The sequence below is a fragment of the Elaeis guineensis genome, chromosome 14 (genome assembly GCF_000442705.2).
Source record: "Elaeis guineensis isolate ETL-2024a chromosome 14, EG11, whole genome shotgun sequence".
Taxonomy (NCBI): Eukaryota; Viridiplantae; Streptophyta; class Magnoliopsida; order Arecales; family Arecaceae; genus Elaeis; species Elaeis guineensis.
In genome coordinates, this window is record NC_026006.2 from 57,833,504 (window position 1) to 57,854,221 (window position 20,718).

Below are 20,718 nucleotides of genomic sequence, written 5' to 3' on the forward strand. Positions count from 1 at the left end.
TCATCATGGAAAGTTTTGTGAATGTCAAGACTTAAATAACAAGATCTTTGATTAAAAGTAATGTTCATTAAGTACCAAATTTTATGCTCCATTTACTATTATCTAATTGGAGGGATTACTGTCTATCAAGAAGTACCACAAAACAGGCACCATAGAAAATAATGAATCCTTCTGGCATTTCTCCTAATATGTATTAGCTCTTCTCATCTTAGGGACCATTGAAAGCTTTTATTATTCATTACTATAGGGGTAAAAAGATAATTCCAAGATTAATGTTTATCCATTTTGCAAGGCAATCAGGCATCAGTTGGTTGAAATAAAGCAGGCATAAGGCTTGCTTATGCCTTATGCCTGCCAAGCAAGGAATAGTTATGCCGGCCAAACTTGCTTATATTAGCATGACCATTCTCAGGGGAAGCTGTCATAAGCTGTTATTAGCATAAGGCCATCATTTATGCCTGCTTCCTCTTTTTTCATGACAAAAACACCTTCAGCCAAAAGTGTTCCAGTACTTGGAGCCAAACAAAAATCAGAAGCATAACTATGTCAATGGGCATAAAATTCCTCTTATAGTTTTTCTTATTCCCAACCAAATGCAGCCTCATTTCAAATTCCAGCAGGAGTTAAAACTCAAGCACCATTTGACGGTCTTCTTCATCCACTGGCATGCCTATATTGGTGTCTCTGACTGAGCCCCTTTGCCTGCCCATAAATATAGCACATGTTTGGAAACTTTTTGGAACAAACAATGTAGTTTTTACTGATTGCTAGAGTTGGCTTTGCAAAAGGATTTCATATTATGATGAAAAAAGAGCATTGTCTTTGTTATTATGGTCTTGTTTTTTGAGGGTTGGAAAGAAGTTAGACCTGGGAAGCAGATGAATTGATGAGGATCGATCGATGCTGCCGCTTTCCATCCATGGTGAACACTTGAGCTCAATAGATCAGAAAGAAGGACACATTGAGAGGTATGAATTGGGTTAGGTTACAAGTGGTGATAGTTTCCAAGATTCTGATCAAGTTTGGACCTCCTGATGGCTGAAGCTGAATAAAACAATACGTCCATAAGAAGAAACCCTTAAAATGATGGAAATGATGTCCCTTATTGTTAATTGTTAAATCTATCTATGTGTTTTGGTGGGACTGCCATAAAGAACTTGCATGAAATCCACAGGAATGGTTCCTTATTTCTGGGCATGATATCAGCTTAACATACAAGACCTGAGTTTTGCAGGAGTGCGAGAAGTAGTCAAGTAGCCAAATGTGTTACAATATATCAAGTTAAGCAATTCTTTGTTAGCTGTCGATGTGGGACTAAGGAATCTAGTTGAACAAAGAATAAAAAGCTCTTTAAAAAAACAAAAAAAAAAAAGGCAACCTCAAGAGCAACCTTAACTTTGGGGAGGCATAGAAGATCTTCCTGTTTCCCAGGCTCTAGATTCTAATTATTGCAGTACCACTGACATATAGTGAGCCTAATGCTTTCCTTTTGATCTTTACAGTGGTCCACCTTCTATGTGAAATATTTCATGTGATCTTTGATGATCTAGATGGTGGTTTGTCTACTTACTGGCATTTCTGGTCTGGCTCAATCCTTGTTGGGTTAGGATATGAAAATAATAAAGTCCAACTTTTGACTCCATGTAAACGGAGGATGGACTCTAGCGGATCCAGTTAAAAGGGATAAGGTTGTTGAGTGTAATTGGGTCTATAGGATGAAGAAAGGTGTTGAGGGCAGGGTCAAGGCTTCTCATATATAGACTTGCCACAGAAGATGAGATTGACTATGAGGTGATCTAAGATGCCACACTGGAAGAGTCCATTAAAGATTTTGGTATATATTACTGTGTAGGTTGAGATCCATTTAATCAATGTTCTTAATGGAATGTTAAACGCTAACCCAATTTGAAAGGTCTGTCACTTCAAGGCAGGAGAAAGTGCTGTCAAAATGCTTGCGACAAGGCAAGATGGACTAATTCAATTGATGGCCTGAAGCATGCTTCCAGAATTTAGAATACCTAGTCAAATTATGTTGTCAAAATGCTTGCTTCCAATGAAATATGTAGTTAGTATTTGCTGGGTGGAATACTTGAGAATCTGTTATTCTTGTTTGTTTTACATCGTTGAACTTAGCCTTTGTTGGATGTAGTATTATTTTTTGCTTAGCTTTTAGGGTGTTGCACATACTCTGTATTGGGTGTTGAAGTTCTCTAAAAGGCATAGCAGATCTGGTTTGGGATGTCATGGAGCTTCAATGTCACTTTTTTTAATCATCTATTTTGTACATTGTAAAATGTGAATATGCTTCCCCATGTCAATGTAGAAAGATGTTCAGTTTTACAATTGTCGTTGTTTCAATTGCCATTTAACTATCTGCCTTCCTGCCTTTTTAATCATCTATAAAATATATCATTTTTATTCAGACTCTTCGCTAGATATATATATTGATTTTTAGAATCTTATTTTATGATGAATATAGTAATTTTGCTACAATAAAGAAATTTTCTCCTTGTTCTCATGAAAAGAGAATTTTATAAAGCGGCTAGTTGATTGATACCAAGATCAGCTATTGTTCATAGGCATGATGTATAGCGGCTAGAGCTGTAATGCTAGAGCGTTCATTCAGTTCTTGTGTTATTTGTTAACATATATATTGTTAATGAGATCCAATTTCGAAATTATAAAAATTAATTCAATTTAAATGAGTTGTACTCCTAGGAAATTGGATATTACTAGAGTAGGCTACATCTTCAGTTGAGGCGGCATATCTCAGTAAATGTGAAACACTCCATTATTACTTTAATACCCTTTACCTCATGATCATGAATGTTCATGTTCGTCTATGTCAGCAGCTTAAAATTGTTATAATTAGAGAAGTTCCTCTTCTGTTTGGGTAGACAATCTTTTGTCTTGTGATTTAAATTTTAAATTATTGAATGCTGGTACAAGTACTACATGCATATTTTAGTCTATTGACCTGACATCATGTATTTGACTCGGTTATACTTTGCCTTCCTTATTTGGTTATGCTTTGCCTTCCTTTTTTAAGCGTAAATATCCCTGCCTTTTTCATTCATAGGAGACTATTGTGATTTCAACAGGTTATAAATAATAGGGACACACTCGTTAAACTTCTAGCAAAGCATACTGGAAATGTGAGTATATGAAAACTAGTTGTATTTCTAATTCATAGATTACCACAGAAAATCTGACAGGATTTATTAATTAGTCCATGGAGACAGTATCGAAGCTGATGCGGAGACCATTTTATATGGACTCAATTAAGGCTCAAGAATTTGGGGTCATTGACAAGGTATTTGCTCTTCTTTAGTTGGTATTGTCCGGTTGTCGTATGCTCAACTTGTACATGTAGTTAGTGCCCTCTAGGACTTGACAAAACATGGTGAAGCATGGTCTATGGTTCTCTTATTTTCCATATCCAGGTGGAAGCCATTGAGACTGACCATGATTGTTCAGAGATTTTAACACTGGCTTTGTGAGGATGTGGGTTGATTTGATTATGAAAAAAACATGGGATGGTTTTTATTTATTCATTTATTTGTTTTTGTGGCGCAGATTCTTTGGCGTGGCCAAGAGAAGATAATGGCAGATGCTCTCTCTCCTGAGGAGTGGGACAAAAGAGCAGGAATTAAAGTTGTTGATGGGATGTGATTTTCACTAGATTGAATAACTTCTAATTAATAGTAAGCATTTCCACATTTTCTGGATCCTTTCAAATCTCAAGTTTCAAATGCTTGAAGCTTTGTCATCAAATGTTTCTTCCTTTGAGTATGTAAAGATCACATAGTTATGAGTCAAACGTTTTGTTTTCTTAATTGCTTTGTTCTTTTAAGGCCATTCCACAGATGCAAGGATGTTACACAAAGATATGAAGGCCTTCCAGTGGCTGCTCCAGGTGCAGATGCCTTTCATGTAACAAGAAGTATGGGAAAAAATAGGGGACTAAGAGAACTAGCACCCATAGCCAAATTTAATGGAACTTGTTTATAATGCTTAATGTAATTGATTGTGTTGAACGTCTGAGGCAATGGTCAGTCCCTTCTACCGCAATATTATGTACTTCAGAGCTTGTAGAATACAAATTAGAAGATTGTTAATGTTAAGATGCCGCAACCAACAATGTTATCTGTTTAAATTTTCGGAGAAAGGAAAGTGGCTCTCAATGAAATTCTAGTGGAATCAGTTGATACGTTATCTGTCCTAATACACGACTTTATGCACTGAAAAATAGCACAGGTGGAAGAGTAAGTGTATAATTAGCTTTTTAACGTTTCACACACATTTTTAATCAATCCAAGAAACCGATCAATGGTACCTTACCCAACGAGTCCCATCTTAACACTTTGGAGTTGGATGAAGTTTTACAATATCTAGTTTTCAGAATGTTTATTAAATTCCACCTACACTTGTGACTTCAGATCAATGGTGTTGCTCTAGGTTCATGCCATTTGCCATTTGCTATGAAATTTTCCTGTATAAAAGTGCTGAAGCTGTTCTTTTCAAAGAAACTTTTGTTGAGGATCGCCGTGTCACCGAGTTTTTCTTGCTTGCATTACTTCCTCTTGGCCGCAAAGAACTCACCTTGCTTAGCCCGTGGCTTACCATGGATGACCACCCTCACATTGCGACACCCACGATATATCCGCACGCGCAATGGCAATGGGGCCTTGGAGGGTTGGGCATGAGGGGAAGAAGAGATGATGGAAGAGAGGGGGAGAGGGAGAAGAGGACGAAAGCCTAATGCAATTCTATTTCTGCCTTCATTACATGTTGACATGGCAGGTAAGCCAGCAAATTGGCAAACTGTCGGTCGATATAGAGTTTTTTTTATAAAAAAAATTATTGTGGGCAGATCATGGGGAACTTCCCTTAATAGTCCCACATCGAGCAACTTTGGTGTGTGCATGTGCTTAAGAGGGATACGAGCACACCTTCCTTCACGAGACGCTTTTTCCCATAAGAAGAGGACAAAACCGTGAGACCGTCTGTGCGACGCTGGGCTGGAGTGGAATAACCCTCGGTGGGATCCGATTAGGAGCCCCAGGGACAACCCCCGATAGGGACCACGGGGCACAACTCCCCGTCCGGACCTAGCCAAAGCGGGCAATACTTCGTGGGGCGGAGTGTGATTGACTCCGACGACCTGCTTGACACGTGCGCACAACAGTGGCGTGCCAGGTAGGGGGCACCCGCCCCCTGTCCTCACATACACCCTCCAGAGTGGGGGGCATGTTGTGGCAGACCGTGGGGGGACCACCCTTAATAGTTCATCGGACAACTCTGGTGTGTGCATGTGCTTAAGAGGGATACGAGCACACCTTCCCTCACGAGGCACCTTTTCCCATAGGGAGAGGACAAAACCGTAAGGCTGTCTGTGGGCCGCTGGATCGGGGTGGAATAACCCCCGATAGGGCCCGATCAGGGGCCCCAGGGACAACCCCCGGTGGGGACCATGGGGCACAGCTCTCCGTCCGGACCTAGCCAAAGCGGGCAATACTTCGTGGGGCGGAGGTGGTTGACTCCGACGACCTGCTTGACACGTGTGCACAACAATGGCGCGCCAGATAGGGGGCACCCGCCCCCTGTGCTCACATGCACCCTCCAAAGTGGGGGGCATGTTGTGGGCAGGCCGTGGGGGGACCTCCCTTAATAGTCCCACATCGGACAACTCTGGTGTGTGCATGTGCTTAAGAGGATACGAGCACACCTTCCCTCACGAGGTGCCTTTTCTCATGGGAGAGGACAAAACCGTAAGGCCGTATGTGCGACGCTGGGCCGGGATAGAATAACCTCCGGTGGGGCCCGATCAGGGGCCCCAGGGACAACCCCGGTGGGGACCACGGGGGCAGCTCTCCGTCCGGACCTAGCCAAAGCGGGCAATACTTCGTGGGACGGAGCGTAGTTGACTCCGACGACCTGCTTGACACGTGCGCACAATAGTGGCGCGTCAGGTAGGGGGCACCCGCCCCCTGTCCTCACATGCACCCTCCAGATGGGGGGCATGTTGTGGGCAGGCCGTGGGGGGACCTCCCTTAATAGTTCACATCGGGCAACTCTGGTGTGTGCATATGCTTAAGAGGGATACGAGCACACCTTCCCTCACAAGGCGCCTTTTTCCATAGGGAGAGGACAAAATCGTGAGGCCGTTTGTGCGACGCTGGGCCGGAGTGAAATAACCCCCGGTGGGGCCCGATCAGGGCCCAGGGACAACCCCCGGTGGGGACCACGGGGCACAGCTCCCCGTCTGGACCTACCAAAGCGGGCAATACTTCGTGGGGTGGAGCGTGGTTGACTCCGACGACCTGCTTGACACGTGCGCACAACAGTGGCGCGTCAGGTAGGGGGCACCCGCCCCCTGTCCTCACATGCATCCTCTAGAATGGGGGGCATGTTGTGGGCAGGTCGTGGGGGATCTTCCTTAATAGTCCACATCGGGCAACTCTGGTGTGTGCATGTGTTTAAGAGGGATACGAGCACACCTTCCCTCACGAGGCGCTTTTTCCTATAGGGAGAGGATAAAACCGTGAGGCCGTCTGTGCGATGCTGGGCCGGAATGGAATAACCCCCGATGGGGTTCGATCAGGGGCCCAGGGACAACCCCCGTGGGGACCATGGGGCACAGCTCCTCGTCCGGACCTAGTCAAAGCGGGCAATACTTCGTGGGACGGAGCGTGGTTGACTCCGACGATCTGCTTGACACGTGCGCACAAAAAAATCTTAAAATTAACGGGCCATAGTTATCCATGTGGAGGGCGACTAGGCCACAGTAGTTGGATGGATCCAGACACAATGCAAGGTTTGAGAGCTCAGCCTCTTTTGCAGATATTTGGCAGACAACGACTAAGAGGGCCCCTTTTTTACCAGATACATTTACAATGAGACAAATGGAGCTGCTAACTAAATACCATCATATGGTGCTGGACATTCGATCGACATTATTCATTTATTTGAACCGACATTGCAGCTGGTCCAACAGTTTTAAGAATATTTTGTTTTCCGAATTCATTGGATGTATTTATGCTAGAACAGTGTGAATCGCTGTCTCATCGAAAAAAATAAAAATAAAAAACCATAGTTTCATAGAAGTTCGTCATTTACTGTTAAGGAGAGGAAGCAATGTAGCATTGGATAATTGGCCGGCTTTATTCATAGAATCCGCATCGAGATATACGGCGTGGAGACTGTAAACCAGACAAGGGAATGGTACCTCCAATTCTATGCATTAATCACAATATCAAGCTTTTAGAGCTAAACAAGCTTCTGAGAGAAATCTAAGTTCCAGTCATGAGCAAAGTAGTTAACCTAAGAGAAGTTTGAAAATTCAAAAAGATAGTTAATGAGCTATTCAAAATTCAAATTTGGCATGCGAAGCACTCCAACATCTGACAGACTGATTTACTATACTACTTCCACTTTTGACCCATCGGCACCTTCAGTGACATGCCCCCTTTGTCATGGAGAAGTCATTCTCAAGCTAAAATATTTGTTGAGAATTTGATTGGATACAACTCCATGAATGTTTTCTACCGCATGCTTTAATTTTTTTTCCTACTTCATTCTTGCAACATTTTATTTCACAGTTGAGGGTGGAGTCCGGTAGCATTTTATTAAATAAAATTTTGCAAGCATTCATTCTATGCACAATTTTCTGTATCAAATCAAAGTTCAATAATCAGAAACGATGAGCAAATCGATACTCTTTGAAAGTAGGGATCCTCGAGTTCTTTAAACAAGTGAGATGAAGAACAAGCAAAATAGTCATACTGCCATGTCAGTCTTTAAGAACTATGATATTCTTTGTTTGACTAATATCTCAAGGGAATAAGGCCCCATACATTTCTATGATTTATTTGAAATGTAAGCAATCACCCATCAACGTCTTCAACCTCATCAGATTAGTTGTAGACACATGCCAGAGTTTCAACTCGTTTCTGCTTGGATACCAGCTCCATTTCACGCACAATTGCTGTCTAACATAGTTGAACGTTGGATAATTTCACGGATTAAACAGTTGAGCATTGCCATCCTAACTCCACAACTCTCAAAAGAAAAATTATAATAGATTCTGCAGCATAGCTTACAGGAAAATAAAAGACAAACCACCATATCGGAAGGGTTTGAGAAACAGAGAGATACATGTCCGCTAATTGTAAAGAAGAAATGGCTAATCCACGATCGTGTGCTCTCTTTCCTGCGGTACTTACAAATTCTTACAACGTTGTGAGGTAATTCAGACTCATACGATCATGTCTCTACTTTTGAGTGCAAGTCTGCAAACCTATGCTGTGACACAAATTCCCTGCCACTGGCACAATACTTCCTGAGCAATTGCTACAGTAGATCAGCATGGAAAGAAGAAAACCTCCAAATAACATTCACGACAAATTTACAAAAAGGCACGCCAGGCATGAATATTTCACAGAAGGGAATCAGATATCAACAACATACACCATCCCAAATAACCAAAGACATCTGCAAATTAACATTTTAGCAAAAGCCTCTAATGAGCAAAGTACTACAAGGTACATGGAGATTCCAACTGACAAGAAGGGGAAAAAATTATAAATAGCTTCACATGGGCTCCTTGTGAAGGTGGAAATACCCTTCATGGGGTCACAGGGATGTTCTACATTGTAGAGAGCGCCTAAGGCATGTCCCCACACTGCGAGAAAAGCTTCTATACCAAATACTATCCCCAACTGAGACACATCAATCCTAAATATATTCTACCATAAAGAATTGGGAGATGAGTTTGTGAGAACCTTAACATGTAAGTCAATGGAAACAGCCAATTTAGCAACAGACACACTATCGTTTCGATGGCCTCTCAGCATCTTCATCACCATCATCATCATCATCAGTGTCATCCTCAGCTGATCTCTTCCTCTTTGAAGAGGTCTGTTCCTTTCCAGCATCATCCTCATCATCATCTTCATCAATGTCCTCGTCATCATCATTCTCCTCACCTGGTTCGAAGTCACTTGCATCTTCTTCATCTTCTGCACGGCCTACTGGCTGGACAAGGTATTCTGTTCCCAATTCCTCCTAAAAGTTTGACATGTCAGAGACAAAACCAAAAGTTCAAAGTCACTGATAAGAAAGTACATCAAGGCCCAAAAAATGCTTTAATAATAATAATAATAATAAAAACAAATACAAAATTATGTAAAATTCAGAATTAAATTTATGCAGAAGAGCATGGTTCCCAAAAGATCACAAGAACTAAAGGTCATATGCTACAGATGGAAGTGAGAAAAAATCTATGTGCGCGTGTTTGTGCGTGTAAGAGAGAGAGCTGAAGATAAAGATGGACAGTTAACAAATGTTAGACCACAAAACTAGAACTTGGATCATTCTCCAAATAGTGGTTGATGTACTGCATAAGAGAATATTTTATACTAGTTAATATGTATTACCGTCTTACCCAAGCGTGACATACTGATATATATAAGTTAAAATAGAAAAACGACCTATCCTCCATTCCATCATAACTGATGAATTTGTAAAGAGAAAATTTTGTACCAGTATATGAAAAGTAAAATTCTCATGTAGCTTTAGGCACCATAAAAATGAATGGCAAAGTATAAATTATTCGGACAAGAGTATGGCCAAGCCCAACCTAACTCACTTCCAGCCCTATGCCCAGTAGCCGCTAGACCAAAACCAGTGGGAGACGATCAGGTAGACGAAGACGGTGAAGAAGGAATAGCTGCCGGTGAGCACCATCATATTAAATTGGGAGCGGATGTACTGTGCAGTCACGGCAGCAAGGGAGCTGCCAGTGCCGCCAAGGAGCGGGGCCAGGTTCACATCAAGCACGATGGGGCCGATATCTTACTGGAATCGGACTCGGGAACAGAGCAAATCAGAGGAATCGAAAGTGGGAGAAGAGAATATGGGAGGGCAGCGGGAGGGAAAGTGGGACAATTAGGGAAGGGTTGCGCTGGGGAAGGGGGAGGGTCAGGTAAGAGGGGAGGGGGCTATCAATTTAGAATATGCTAGCACCAAGATATCAAACCGAAGTCTACCATTTAACAAGCAATTTTTTAACTAAAAATAAAGATGTACCAGGCAAATACATAAGGAAAACCCCAAGAACAAACTATCTATAATCTACTACCTAAATTAAACAAAAGTTTTGTGTGATGTCCAACAGGCAAGCAGCAAATATAGCACAACAAATGATGAACTAGAAAGCTCATATTAGAAGTTAAAAGAGGAAAGGATGATTTTATGGAAACAAATAAAGCAAAACAAATAACAATAACTTAACATGTTTAGATGTGCAGTACTTAGAGAGACCACTGTCAAGGATCATAATAACTGGGTCAAGAACAAGAAGAAAGTAGAAACAGAAGGAACAAATAAAATCAAGTGCATAAGAAAATATAAAATTGCCATCAGCCTCTTCAAGGAACGATAGCACAAAGTCCCTCCTTCCTATTTCATACCATTTAGTAACAAACTATTTTATTTTGACCAAAAGAACACAACCCAAAAAACAAAAACAAAGCCAAACACAGGGGGCAGCAAAATTTAATGGAGCCTAAAACAGGAACGGCATCGAAGACCTCTTTCCCCAATATTAATTCGTAAAATCCTTTCATAAGCAGTTGTATTATTGTTGAGAAATTTTATAAATAAATAAATAAAGAAAGAAACAAGAAGGCATGCCAGCATTAGCATATAACATGGAACCAGTTCACAATATCAAGCATCAATGAGTTCTGGGCAACAACAAACAACAGCAGAAGAAGATTTAGCAATCATATTAACTACACCACCAATGGACTCTCAGAGATACTTTAAACAAAAAAAAAAGGGGGAAAACCAAGAAAAGAAGATGCATCAAATTATGCCAAATCACCAGATAAAGGAAATATATCATGGGTTTTTCTTTTTGAAAATAAACAGAGTATAATAGTATATTAGATGACGGGAAAAGGACCTCTACTATTATTTTTTCTCGATGAGAAAGACCTCTACTAGTCAGACTTCAGAGACTACATCTCTAAAAACACACATATCTACAGGAATTAACCCTACTGTATAAGTCCATAACACAGATCTAGCTATATATAGGTTTATTAAGAAAAGAACAACACAAGCTCTGCAGTATCCAAAGGTGGCAGCCAGATCTTAACAGAGAAAAATATATTATTGCAGAATTAAATCAGCGCATATCCTTATACATTAAAAGGAAAAAAATCGAATACGATACGCTTTTGAATCCTCTAGATATAAACATCAAGACCAATTAAAAGTTAGAAAACATATAGCAACATTCCCTCGTATAGTTCAACTCATGATGGCTCCAAAACCCTAAAATACAACTGAAAAAAAATCAAACAAGTGCTCAAAAAAAACATACTCGAACCAGTAAAAAGTTACGAAAAATCAAACCCAAAAAAAAAAAAAAATCCAATAACTAGAACCAGAACAACAAATCTGACCATACTGATGTATCAAAAATTTCACTTTTACTCTTTCAAGCACAGAAATCTAAATAAAACACGATAATCTAATAACTCATTAAAAAAAAAACTGAGAAAATCTTCTACCTTATGTAGCCAATCAGAAGCACAGATCTACCTATATATACAAAATAAACGAAGAAATCTCAAAAAGATAAAACAAAGTACAATAAAACCAAATTTAAGTGCAGAAAAAAAAAATAAAATGATATATATACCTCCTCTTCCTCCTCTCCATCATCGTCGTCGTCGTCATCTCCGTCATCCTCATCATCACTCTCCTCTTCCTCCTCCTCCTCATCATCATCATCCACCGACTGAGCCTGGGGTCCAGTCCCATGCGGGAAGATCTCCTGCACATCATCATCAGAATCATCCTCCCCCTCCTCATCATCATCGTCTTCATCGTCATCATCGTCCTCTTCGCCCTCTCCATCATCATCACCATCCTCATACTCATCAACATCATTCAGCTCCACCATCTCCTCCGGCTCCTCCTCCTCATCACCATCATCATCACCCCCATCATCATCGATGGCACCATGGCCATTCATGACCTTGACCTCTTCTTTCTCTTCTTTCTTGGCCTTGGCCGCCATCTCCGTCTCCCTCTCGTCCTCCACCGTCGCTCCCCCCTTCATCTCTATAAAGAAGAAAAAAATTAAAACTAAAATAAAATTTTGGGGAATTTTTTTCGAGAATTTTGGGGGAAAAAAGAGCTGGAAGAAGGAAGGGGGGAGAGAAGCTGGGATGGGGGAGAGACCGGAGAGAGAGTTGCTTGGGATTCTACTCGGACGCGATCGGAGCCGTCCAGACCAGGGAGAGTACGCGGATCGATGACGTGGATGGGGATCCGACGGCTGTAGAATCGCGTTGGAAGGGAGCAGGGGTTAATGCTCTGGAGCCCTCCGGGTGTGCTTCCCCGCGCGTGCCGCCGCTCACGTGCCGGAGCTCCTAGGGCTGACGACATCGTTTAGTAATTGGAGGATAAAAAATTAATAAATTTTGGGGGGTGGAGAAGATTCCAGATTCCGGTAGAGCCGTCGACAGGTCTCGGCCCTCGCGATTGTCCTCATCCGTGGGTATGCTCACCCGCGGAGGAACTCAGACCGTTACATCGGACGCTCAGTTCGTCTGCCACGTAAGCACTCCGTCCCGAGGCGAAAAATTATGTGGGCCCACATGCAGATGTAATTTGAGCGTGACTGGAGCGTTCGACACGCCAGCATTGAGACGGCGTTAGGAGGAAGGTTTCGGTAGCATATTTACCTATCTTTTCGAAATATTTAATTTTAGATTAATAACCCCAATCGTGAGCTATAATTAGCACTAATTATTTGTAAAAAAATTAATATTTTTATATAATATTTATATAATTCAATAAATATAGGTAATGACTTATTTTATCCAACATCCATAGGTATTAGAGTTAAAACTGAAGCACTTGATGCAAGTAGTATGTTCCTATCCTCCATCTTCGTTATCTCAATGAAATTAGGGTGGGTTTTTCTTTCCCATAACTAAAAGAAATGCAAGTAGGATGAAGGAAATGATAGCAGCATTTTCAGCTAAGGGATGGCAAATCAGAACTTAATCCAATAAAATGCTATACAGTGACAAAATTCATTAGGAGCTACTGTGACTTTTGATAATAGTAATTGTAACCAACCCATGGTTCTTAACAACAATAAGTGGTGCCAAATGGCCCATGCCAACTCATTTATCAAGCTTTATTTATATCAAAATTAACTTATGTTTGTTAGTTTTTGCAAGCTGCTCTATTTTTTTTATTTTATTTGTTGAAGTCCTATGTGAATAAACATTAAGGTGGGGATAATGAGGGATGAGCTCACTTAAATTTATGAAACTAGTCTCTTTTCTTCTCTTTTTCGATATCTCAGGCTTTCTTTTGCCAAATTATTGCATCTTCTTGAATTTGACAATCAATTCCTTATCTTTGAATGTGATCCATACATGAGATAAATGCTCTTAGTACAGAATCTTCAAATTCTCTAGTGAAACCGAATTAGGAACATGCAAAATTCTGATGAGCCATCTATGATAGACATGAGATGGTCTTAAGGTAGAGGCAGATCTGCTCTTAGCAAGAAATTCTGTCGTGTCTAAAGATGGCTTAGAGATCGTCTAATTTGTTTGGCATACCACATCTGAGTTGATAGGATTGGAAAAGATGTTCTAATGGTGAATGGTCCTCAACTCGATCTCTGATTTCTTAGTATAATTGTCTAATTTAATCTCTAATCTTCCATTTTTTTATGTAATTTCTTTAAATCAATATAGTTGATAACTTCAATTTTGAAGTGATTCCTGGTAAGCATAAGTCAAAAATGTCGGCATTGAAACAGGCTTTTGTATGACAAGTAGCTAGAAATATAATGGGCCAATTCCATAAAAGATAAATTCAGGTTTTGTCCTTGTTACAGAAAGAGGGAAAGAACATAGGCTAAGTGACAGTATACCTACTGCATGCATCCAAACAATCTTGATAATGAAATTTTGGCCATCAATCAGATGTAGCCTTTTCTTGATGTATACACTAATGAAAGAGGAGGGAAACATATACATCACACATGATCACATCTAGTAGATATCAATTCCTTTGGACCAAATAAATGTCACAATGGATAAACAAATGAATGTATATTTTAATAAAACAGGCTGATGCCCTGCTACACCTGCTTCCTAATCCTTTTCTTTTGCCTCATCCTTTTTCTCCCAGTCAGCAAATGCAGCAATATATTATTCAGTGTACAAAGAACTCCAATTGGCTTAGCCAACAAAAAGAGTCCTCCTCATAAACTGTGGTTGATTAGACCACAAACTACCATAAGTCCCATGATAAGCAAATGATTTACACTGGGCTCCACCACCAGACTTAAAACATCATCCCCCAGAGCTACCCCAGAGGCTGTTTGCTTCCTCTTTACCTGCCCAAAAAGATCACATCTACATCAGTTTTGACTCTCAACCATTGTAACCATGCCCATGTACATAAAATATAGCTATTCTACCAGTAGAATTTTTGCAAGGATGTCCCTTGGTGTGTTTTGTTTTATATTTTAATTGGTTGGAACTTTGAAGACCTACTATGAAGAAAGAAAGTTACTAAGTTTACCTCAGCTACTAGCCCTCCGGCCATGTCCATAATCCTGTATTCCGACTTATGTGCCCACCCTTCTATTTTATACTCTTTGCCACAGCCAACCCATACAATGGTTTCGCCGGAACGGTCTCTCGACAGAAGCCGGCGAGCCTTCTGGACTCTGAACCAGGGATTTTTCTCTTCTAGCCCCGGATCGGTGCATCTATAGCCTTCCCATAGCCTGAGCACACTAAATTTCTGCAAGGTTGGCAAAGAAGTTAAATTACTCAGTTCATTATGAATTGCTTCAAGCTCACAAACATATGAATGCTTATCCTTACCTTTCTAAGTATCTTAAACAGTACTTTGCCACCGTGATCCATGAAGTATACTTCATCACTACACTTGCAAGCATAATTATCGACCCGATAAGCAATCCTACCATTGGAATCATATACGGTGCAACCATTCCCATTGAACACCAATGATTTCATCCATATGGTATAAACCTCTCTCCTTGATGTTATCTCCATCAAAGGAGGAGGAGAAGAAGAAGAGGGGAAGGTTTGAGGATGAACCTTGGCCATTTGAGACAATTAGAACAAAGAAGACTAGGTCTGCCTCATAAAGTGATGCCTCCTGAGCCTTATGTATGCTTCTTGGTTGCAAAGGGGGCCCACTGAAAGTTGCTGCATGTCTATTTCCTCAACATACATTATTGTTTTCTTTCTAAAAAATTACATGAATTATTAGAGTTTTATAGTATTTGATTCGTTCACAAGATGGCACACGAGGAAAAAAATTTGAGCTGACCATTTTAGAATTAATATTTTGTTCTGGTTGCTCTGGTTCCGTGCTCACGTTTAAGGCATGGGGTTGGAAAAAGAGTGCCTTAATTTATTTTTAGAGATCATCACATGGAACTTTAAAATATAAAGAAGAAAATGGAAAACTATTTGTCTATGGCTATAAGCATCCGTTGGGGATCATGTTAATCTGATAGCTTAACTAATAATCTTACAAAGGTTTAAATGCCATTGTAGCAATTTAAGCCCATTTCTTAATTGATTTTAGCATATATAACAACGGAAAAAACTATGTAAGGACACAATGTAACGGTTATAATGCGAGAGAGAAAACAGTCATTATGCCTTTTATTTGCAATATCACTGTTAAAATGTCTTAATATGTAGAACGAGAAAATCTAGCTAAAATCTCATATATATATGTAATATCATTGAATATGTTGTTATTAGCCATTATAGTGGATGAAAGAAATATTGTTGATGGCACTATGGTTCATGGCTTATATGTGCTAATGGCATTTTCTAATCGAACTTGACTTATATAGGTCAAGTGCAAGGTTCTTAAGACCATGCCGGCTATATAAACCATAGTATTATAATTATGTGCTGATGTTCTTATCTTAGCTTCTCAAGTTTATCCATCATAATATTTCTCTCTGGCTGCTTATAATTTGTTCGAGTCAAGGCTTCCTGGAGTAGGCTGCTTAACCTAACAAAGTAATTTAATTATGTTAACCACATGTTGATTAGAAGGGATCAACACATTAGATTCTTCTTCTTGGATGAACCTAATGGAAGATTTTTATATATTGTGATAAAATATTTGAAGGAACCAGTTCCTTATGGAAGTTGATGAGAGCAGCAGAATAGAATTCTATTTAATAGTTACGATTGACTGAATGATTGGGAGATGATGGCTTAAACAAAGGAAAATTTTGTTGGTATGTCACTTGATAAAGAGATAGAGGCAAGCTCATGATGTCACTAGTACTTGTGTGGAACACATGAGACACATGTTAGTAAATAAAATTAAGGATATGTTTAGTTGAAGGGAGTTGAACTCTTGGAATGAAAATAAGAATGAGTTACTTCCATTCGATCATTTGGTTGAAGAGAGTTCCGTTCCTATTTTAATTTCAGGAAGAAATAGAAATATCCTTAGCTCTCAACATACAAATATTCCTACACTTTTTTAGTATTCAAATTTCATTCTAATTCTGGTCATGAATCAAATACATTAGGGATTCCATTCTATCCATTCTAATAATGATTTCGATCGTGAACTAAACATGCCCTAAAATGTGGGATTCTATCATGTCAGCAATGCACAGGATGACAAGAGATCCTACGATGCCTAACCCTAGTATCGAATTTTTCCTACTCTGTTGGCATGGACATTGCACCAGGGAGTTGACACAATTCACCAGAGTTGGTGGCTTAAAGCACCAATCTAATCATGTCACGTGCCATGCCATAAATGAAGGTATTTAGAGAAAAAAATAAAGGATTAATAAAAGGCTATGTCCCATTTCATGCGCATCGGCGCTACCCCCGCCGTCGCACCGGCGCCCCAGCAATCCCTTGGTCCTCGATGGGCCGCCATCACTCCTCATCGTAGGCCTCCACAATACCCACATCTGCATGGTAATCTTGCTATTCTTTCGCCACCAAAAGGGCTAACGGTGGTTTGGCTCTCTGGACAATCCCTCACCACCCTCCTCCGCTCCAAGAACTACCACGTCGTCATCGCGGGCAAGGGATGATTGGGAATGGACGGAATGGGAGAGATGGCAGGAATTGCGTTGGCTAGAAGTAATCCTTCGAACTCTTCCACCACATCCTCGTCATCGGAGAAGGTGTCCTCTTCATCGTCATTGGTAAGGGAGCAGCGTGAGGGCGGTGGGTGCGGCAAGGGCGCAGGGGAAATAGGGGTCAGAGCGAATGGCAGTGGGGGGAGCGGCTGAGAGGGCGAGCATCGAGAAGGGACGGGTGTGGAGGAGAGAAACGAAGGGCAAGAGCAAGAGGGTGGGAGGCTTGGAGCGATCGAACAGCAAAGCTTAAGCAATGGCTGGCGCTTTACGCTTACGAAGCCTTTTCTTTCAAATATACGTGACTTCCTCCTATTCTTCCTCAGACCCCAGGTGTCAAAATAGAGACTTCTCAATGGAAAAGCTTCTCTCTCTCTCTCTCTCTCTCTCTCTCTCTATATATATATATATATATATATATATATATTAATTAGATTAGTAATCACTAATTATTGTTGGATATCATCATAGATTGAGCCTAACATGTATATGCAAGTATGACCTTTCTTATCATCGCAACTCTTATTTGCTCCATATGTTTGTTTGCTGATGCATAAACATTTTATGGATTTATAGTGGATACCACTTGTCTCAATCATTAAAGTCAATAGGCCATGGTATGCATGTTTTTTATTTCTCCCTATAAAATTTGAACCAACTCATTCAGATGATCTGGACATGTAAAAAATCCAGTCCATAATCTAAATTTTAGATGGTTACGATGATCTAACTCATAAATTTTATAGGATTTAGATCCAACCATTCAAATGAATTTTTAATTTAAAATTTTTTTGCAACCTCATGCTCAAAATGCATACATTACACAAACAAAATACAACAGCAAAAAAGAAAAAAATCAAAAAACAATCAAAATACAACCCTTAATTCCATCCCACCTACAAATTTAGCAAGCACACCACGTCTGGTTGTCAGGGTGTAGCCAAAAGTAGGCGTTGTCATCCAGGCCTAGTGGCCTACCTTCTTTCAGATCTAGGGCAAATTCATCTGACTACTTCCCGCAAGGCCATTGGCCTCGCCTGCAAAAGGAGCTGATGGGACCCCGAAATCGACAACCAATTCCATCAGCCAATCATTTGATTCCCTACGTTTCTTGTGAGCAATTCGGCCAGTGGACCCTACAGGGGCCCATCATCGACAATTAAATCCTCCAATGCTACGCATCTCCACCGCACCCGTGCCATATAGCCATGCGAAAGGCCCTCGATTTCCGAACACCCAACGGTAAACACTGTCTCATTCTCGCTGAGCTGTGGGGACCACAGCAATGGGGCTGGGTGTTAGTGCTGGCGAGTGACAAGGTTGTGGATTCTTATATTTCACCATCCACTCCTCTTTCCGTCCGAAAGGCGAGAAATTATTAGTTGGAACAAGCCCAACAATTATACCCTACGCCAACCATTAAGAGGAACATACGTTGCATTTCAGAATTATAAAATTCTCACAGCATTTGAATGGAAATGAAGTTAATCATGATTAACTTTTTGACGTGCTTTTAAGAGAATTTTTAAAATTTGACAGGGAAAAAATCCATGTAATTAAACACTAAATAGTAATTAAAAAAATAAAAAAATGATGAATAAACAGTAACCCATGATCTCCTCTCTCCGTCGGCCTTCTTTCTCGTCGGTGGAGGCCTACCATCGGATTTTTCACTGTCTCCACCCGTCTCTTCCTTCGAAGCCACCCCACCATCTTCCCCTCTCCCTATCGGCCTCCACCCCCGACCGCCACCACTATGGTCCCACTATCCCCACCATCTTCCCCATTTTCTTCACCACTTGCCGATCTCCTCCCTCGTCATAGCTAACCTAATCTCGTCGGTCTCCTCTCTCCTCGGAGCCACCCCACCTCGATGCTGCCAACGCTATGGTCCCACCATCTCCACAATCTTCCCCCTTCTCTTCGCCACTCGTCGGAGCCAATCCAATCTCGTCGGTCTCCTCCCTCGGAGCCACCCCACCTCGACACCACCAGCACTACGGTCCCGCCATCTCCACTGTCTTCCCTTTTCTCTTCACCACCCGCTGACCTCCTCTCTCGTCGGAACCAATCCAGTCTCGTCGGTCTCCTCCCTTCTTGGAGCCACCCCACCTCGACGCCGCCACCGCTACGATCCCACCATCCCCACTGGAGCCAATCCAATCTCATCGATCTCCTCCTTAGTCGAAGCCAATCCAATCTCGCTGGTCTCCTCCCTCATCGGAGCCAACCTCAATGACTCAATTGGCCACATCTACCGTCGTGTTCTCATCCTCTCCATGGCCTCTTGCAAATATACTTTTATACCATGTTGTGGCTATAGAGATTTTTGATGATTAATTTTGATGTAGTGGTGGTTTATTATTTCATTGTAATATTGTAACTTAGTATATGACATTGTAAATGATCTCCAAATGCTCCAGAGACTGATAGTTGAGACCACTCTCAGTCACCATTTTGGTTTTCATTTTGAAAATTATACTCACCTTGCACCTCAACTCTAGTAGTAAAACTGATGGACACTATCATATCATAGTTCATATGGCAAACACTTTTCCTGTCTTTCTCCCTTCATGGCCATAGGAAGGTTTTGCTTAGAGTTTCCAGAGCTGCAGCCGTTCATGAATGGATAATTGCATAGTAATCAATGTGTTACATGGTAGTTCGTCATATGGGACAAGGCAGAGTTGCAGATATTTCTGAGAATAGAACATGATGGATAGCCTCATCGCTTCATTGCAAGGACGGATATTCTTCTGCTATGATGTGGTACAAGTAGTTGGTTTTTCACAAGTCCAGTTATTTACGCAGTTGATTTCCACTTGAATCTTCAATCAATTAGATCATGATATCTTCAATAGATATGTAACCAAACAGCATTGCATCATCAAACAAAATAAAGAGTCAAAGACACTACAGGAATTCTGATTTTTACTGACACACAAAAAGTGCCATCAAAGATATCAAAATCGCCAATATAGATCCCAAGGTGTTTTACCGACGGACACAAAAAAATATCGATAAATACCCCTATCAGCGAGGAGTTTTGTTGATGTTTTATTGTCCGTCGGTAAAACACGTAAAACTTTGGTAATGCTTTTAAAACTGTTGGCATAATTCTTGAGGAATTGGTGACACCTACTGTAAGCATCAGTATAGCTCTTATATCTTTGGTGACGACTAAACCGTCAGCAAAGATTTTGCTTTTTAGTGACGGCTGAATAGTCTATTACAAAAAATCTGAATAATTTATCAAAGTTTGTATGCCAGTATGTTTTCTTTTTTTTAATCTAAACGATGTGCTAACAGTTTGAGTGTCAGCATTTTTTAAAATAATATAATAAATTTTTATTTTATCTATAAGGCTAATGTTATTAGCTGACAAATATATATATATTACTAAAAATGACTTCAACTGCCAATTTAAGTTTTAATATATAAAAATCATAGTATTCATGTAATTCAGAAAATCCAATACCTATTAATAATACAATATTAAAATATAA

At 40.6% G+C, this 20,718-nt stretch overlaps 3 protein-coding genes across 4 annotated transcripts in view; 1 reads left to right on the forward strand and 2 right to left on the reverse strand.

The window, feature by feature from the left end:
* The window catches only part of LOC140853715 (ATP-dependent Clp protease proteolytic subunit-related protein 3, chloroplastic-like), a 12,944-nt gene extending 8,873 nt beyond the window's left edge, over nt 1-4,071 (forward strand). The window contains exons 7-10 of the mRNA XM_073248581.1: nt 3,102-3,155; nt 3,230-3,313; nt 3,577-3,704; nt 3,855-4,071. Coding sequence (XP_073104682.1) covers nt 3,102-3,155; nt 3,230-3,313; nt 3,577-3,672 — 234 coding nt within the window. The 3' untranslated portion in view covers nt 3,673-3,704; nt 3,855-4,071. The remainder of the gene's footprint in view (nt 1-3,101; nt 3,156-3,229; nt 3,314-3,576; nt 3,705-3,854) is intronic.
* Nucleotides 4,072-8,480: 4,409 nt separating this feature from the next.
* On the reverse strand, nt 8,481-12,433 carry LOC105057487 (uncharacterized). Of its 2 annotated transcripts, XM_010940111.4 has the most exons (3): nt 12,259-12,433; nt 11,714-12,138; nt 8,481-9,066 (listed from the first exon to the last, which is right to left on the reverse strand). In XM_010940111.4, exons 2-3 carry the CDS (start codon nt 12,134-12,136, stop codon nt 8,830-8,832), a joined length of 660 nt encoding a protein of 219 aa, XP_010938413.2. In that variant the 5' UTR covers nt 12,137-12,138; nt 12,259-12,433; the 3' UTR covers nt 8,481-8,829. The 2 variants fall into 2 exon arrangements, with proteins under 2 accessions (XP_010938413.2, XP_010938412.2); XM_010940110.4 differs by lacking the exon at nt 12,259-12,433 and having other exon boundaries at nt 11,714-12,252.
* Nucleotides 12,434-13,919: 1,486 nt separating this feature from the next.
* Nucleotides 13,920-15,207, reverse strand: LOC105057554 (protein LURP-one-related 11). Its single transcript, XM_010940198.4, has 3 exons — nt 14,940-15,207; nt 14,632-14,856; nt 13,920-14,443 (listed from the first exon to the last, which is right to left on the reverse strand). The coding sequence occupies exons 1-3, from the start codon at nt 15,183-15,185 to the stop codon at nt 14,309-14,311; spliced, it is 606 nt and encodes a 201-aa protein (XP_010938500.2). The 5' UTR covers nt 15,186-15,207; the 3' UTR covers nt 13,920-14,308.
* Between the last annotated feature and the right edge of the window lie 5,511 nt (nt 15,208-20,718).

Coding starts and splice junctions, on each gene's coding strand:
- LOC105057554 (XM_010940198.4), bottom strand. CDS start 15,185: ATGGCCAAGGTTCATCCTCAAACCTTCCCCTCTTCTTCTTCTCCTCCT. Junction 14,857..14,939: donor TGTTTAAGATACTTAGAAAG/GTAAGGATAAGC, acceptor CCAACCTTGCAG/AAATTTAGTGTGCTCAGGCT. Junction 14,444..14,631: donor CCGGAGGGCTAGTAGCTGAG/GTAAACTTAGTA, acceptor CTTTTTGGGCAG/GTAAAGAGGAAGCAAACAGC.
- LOC105057487 (XM_010940111.4), bottom strand. CDS start 12,136: ATGAAGGGGGGAGCGACGGTGGAGGACGAGAGGGAGACGGAGATGGCG. Junction 9,067..11,713: donor ATGGAGAGGAGGAAGAGGAG/GTATATATATCA, acceptor TCAAACTTTTAG/GAGGAATTGGGAACAGAATA.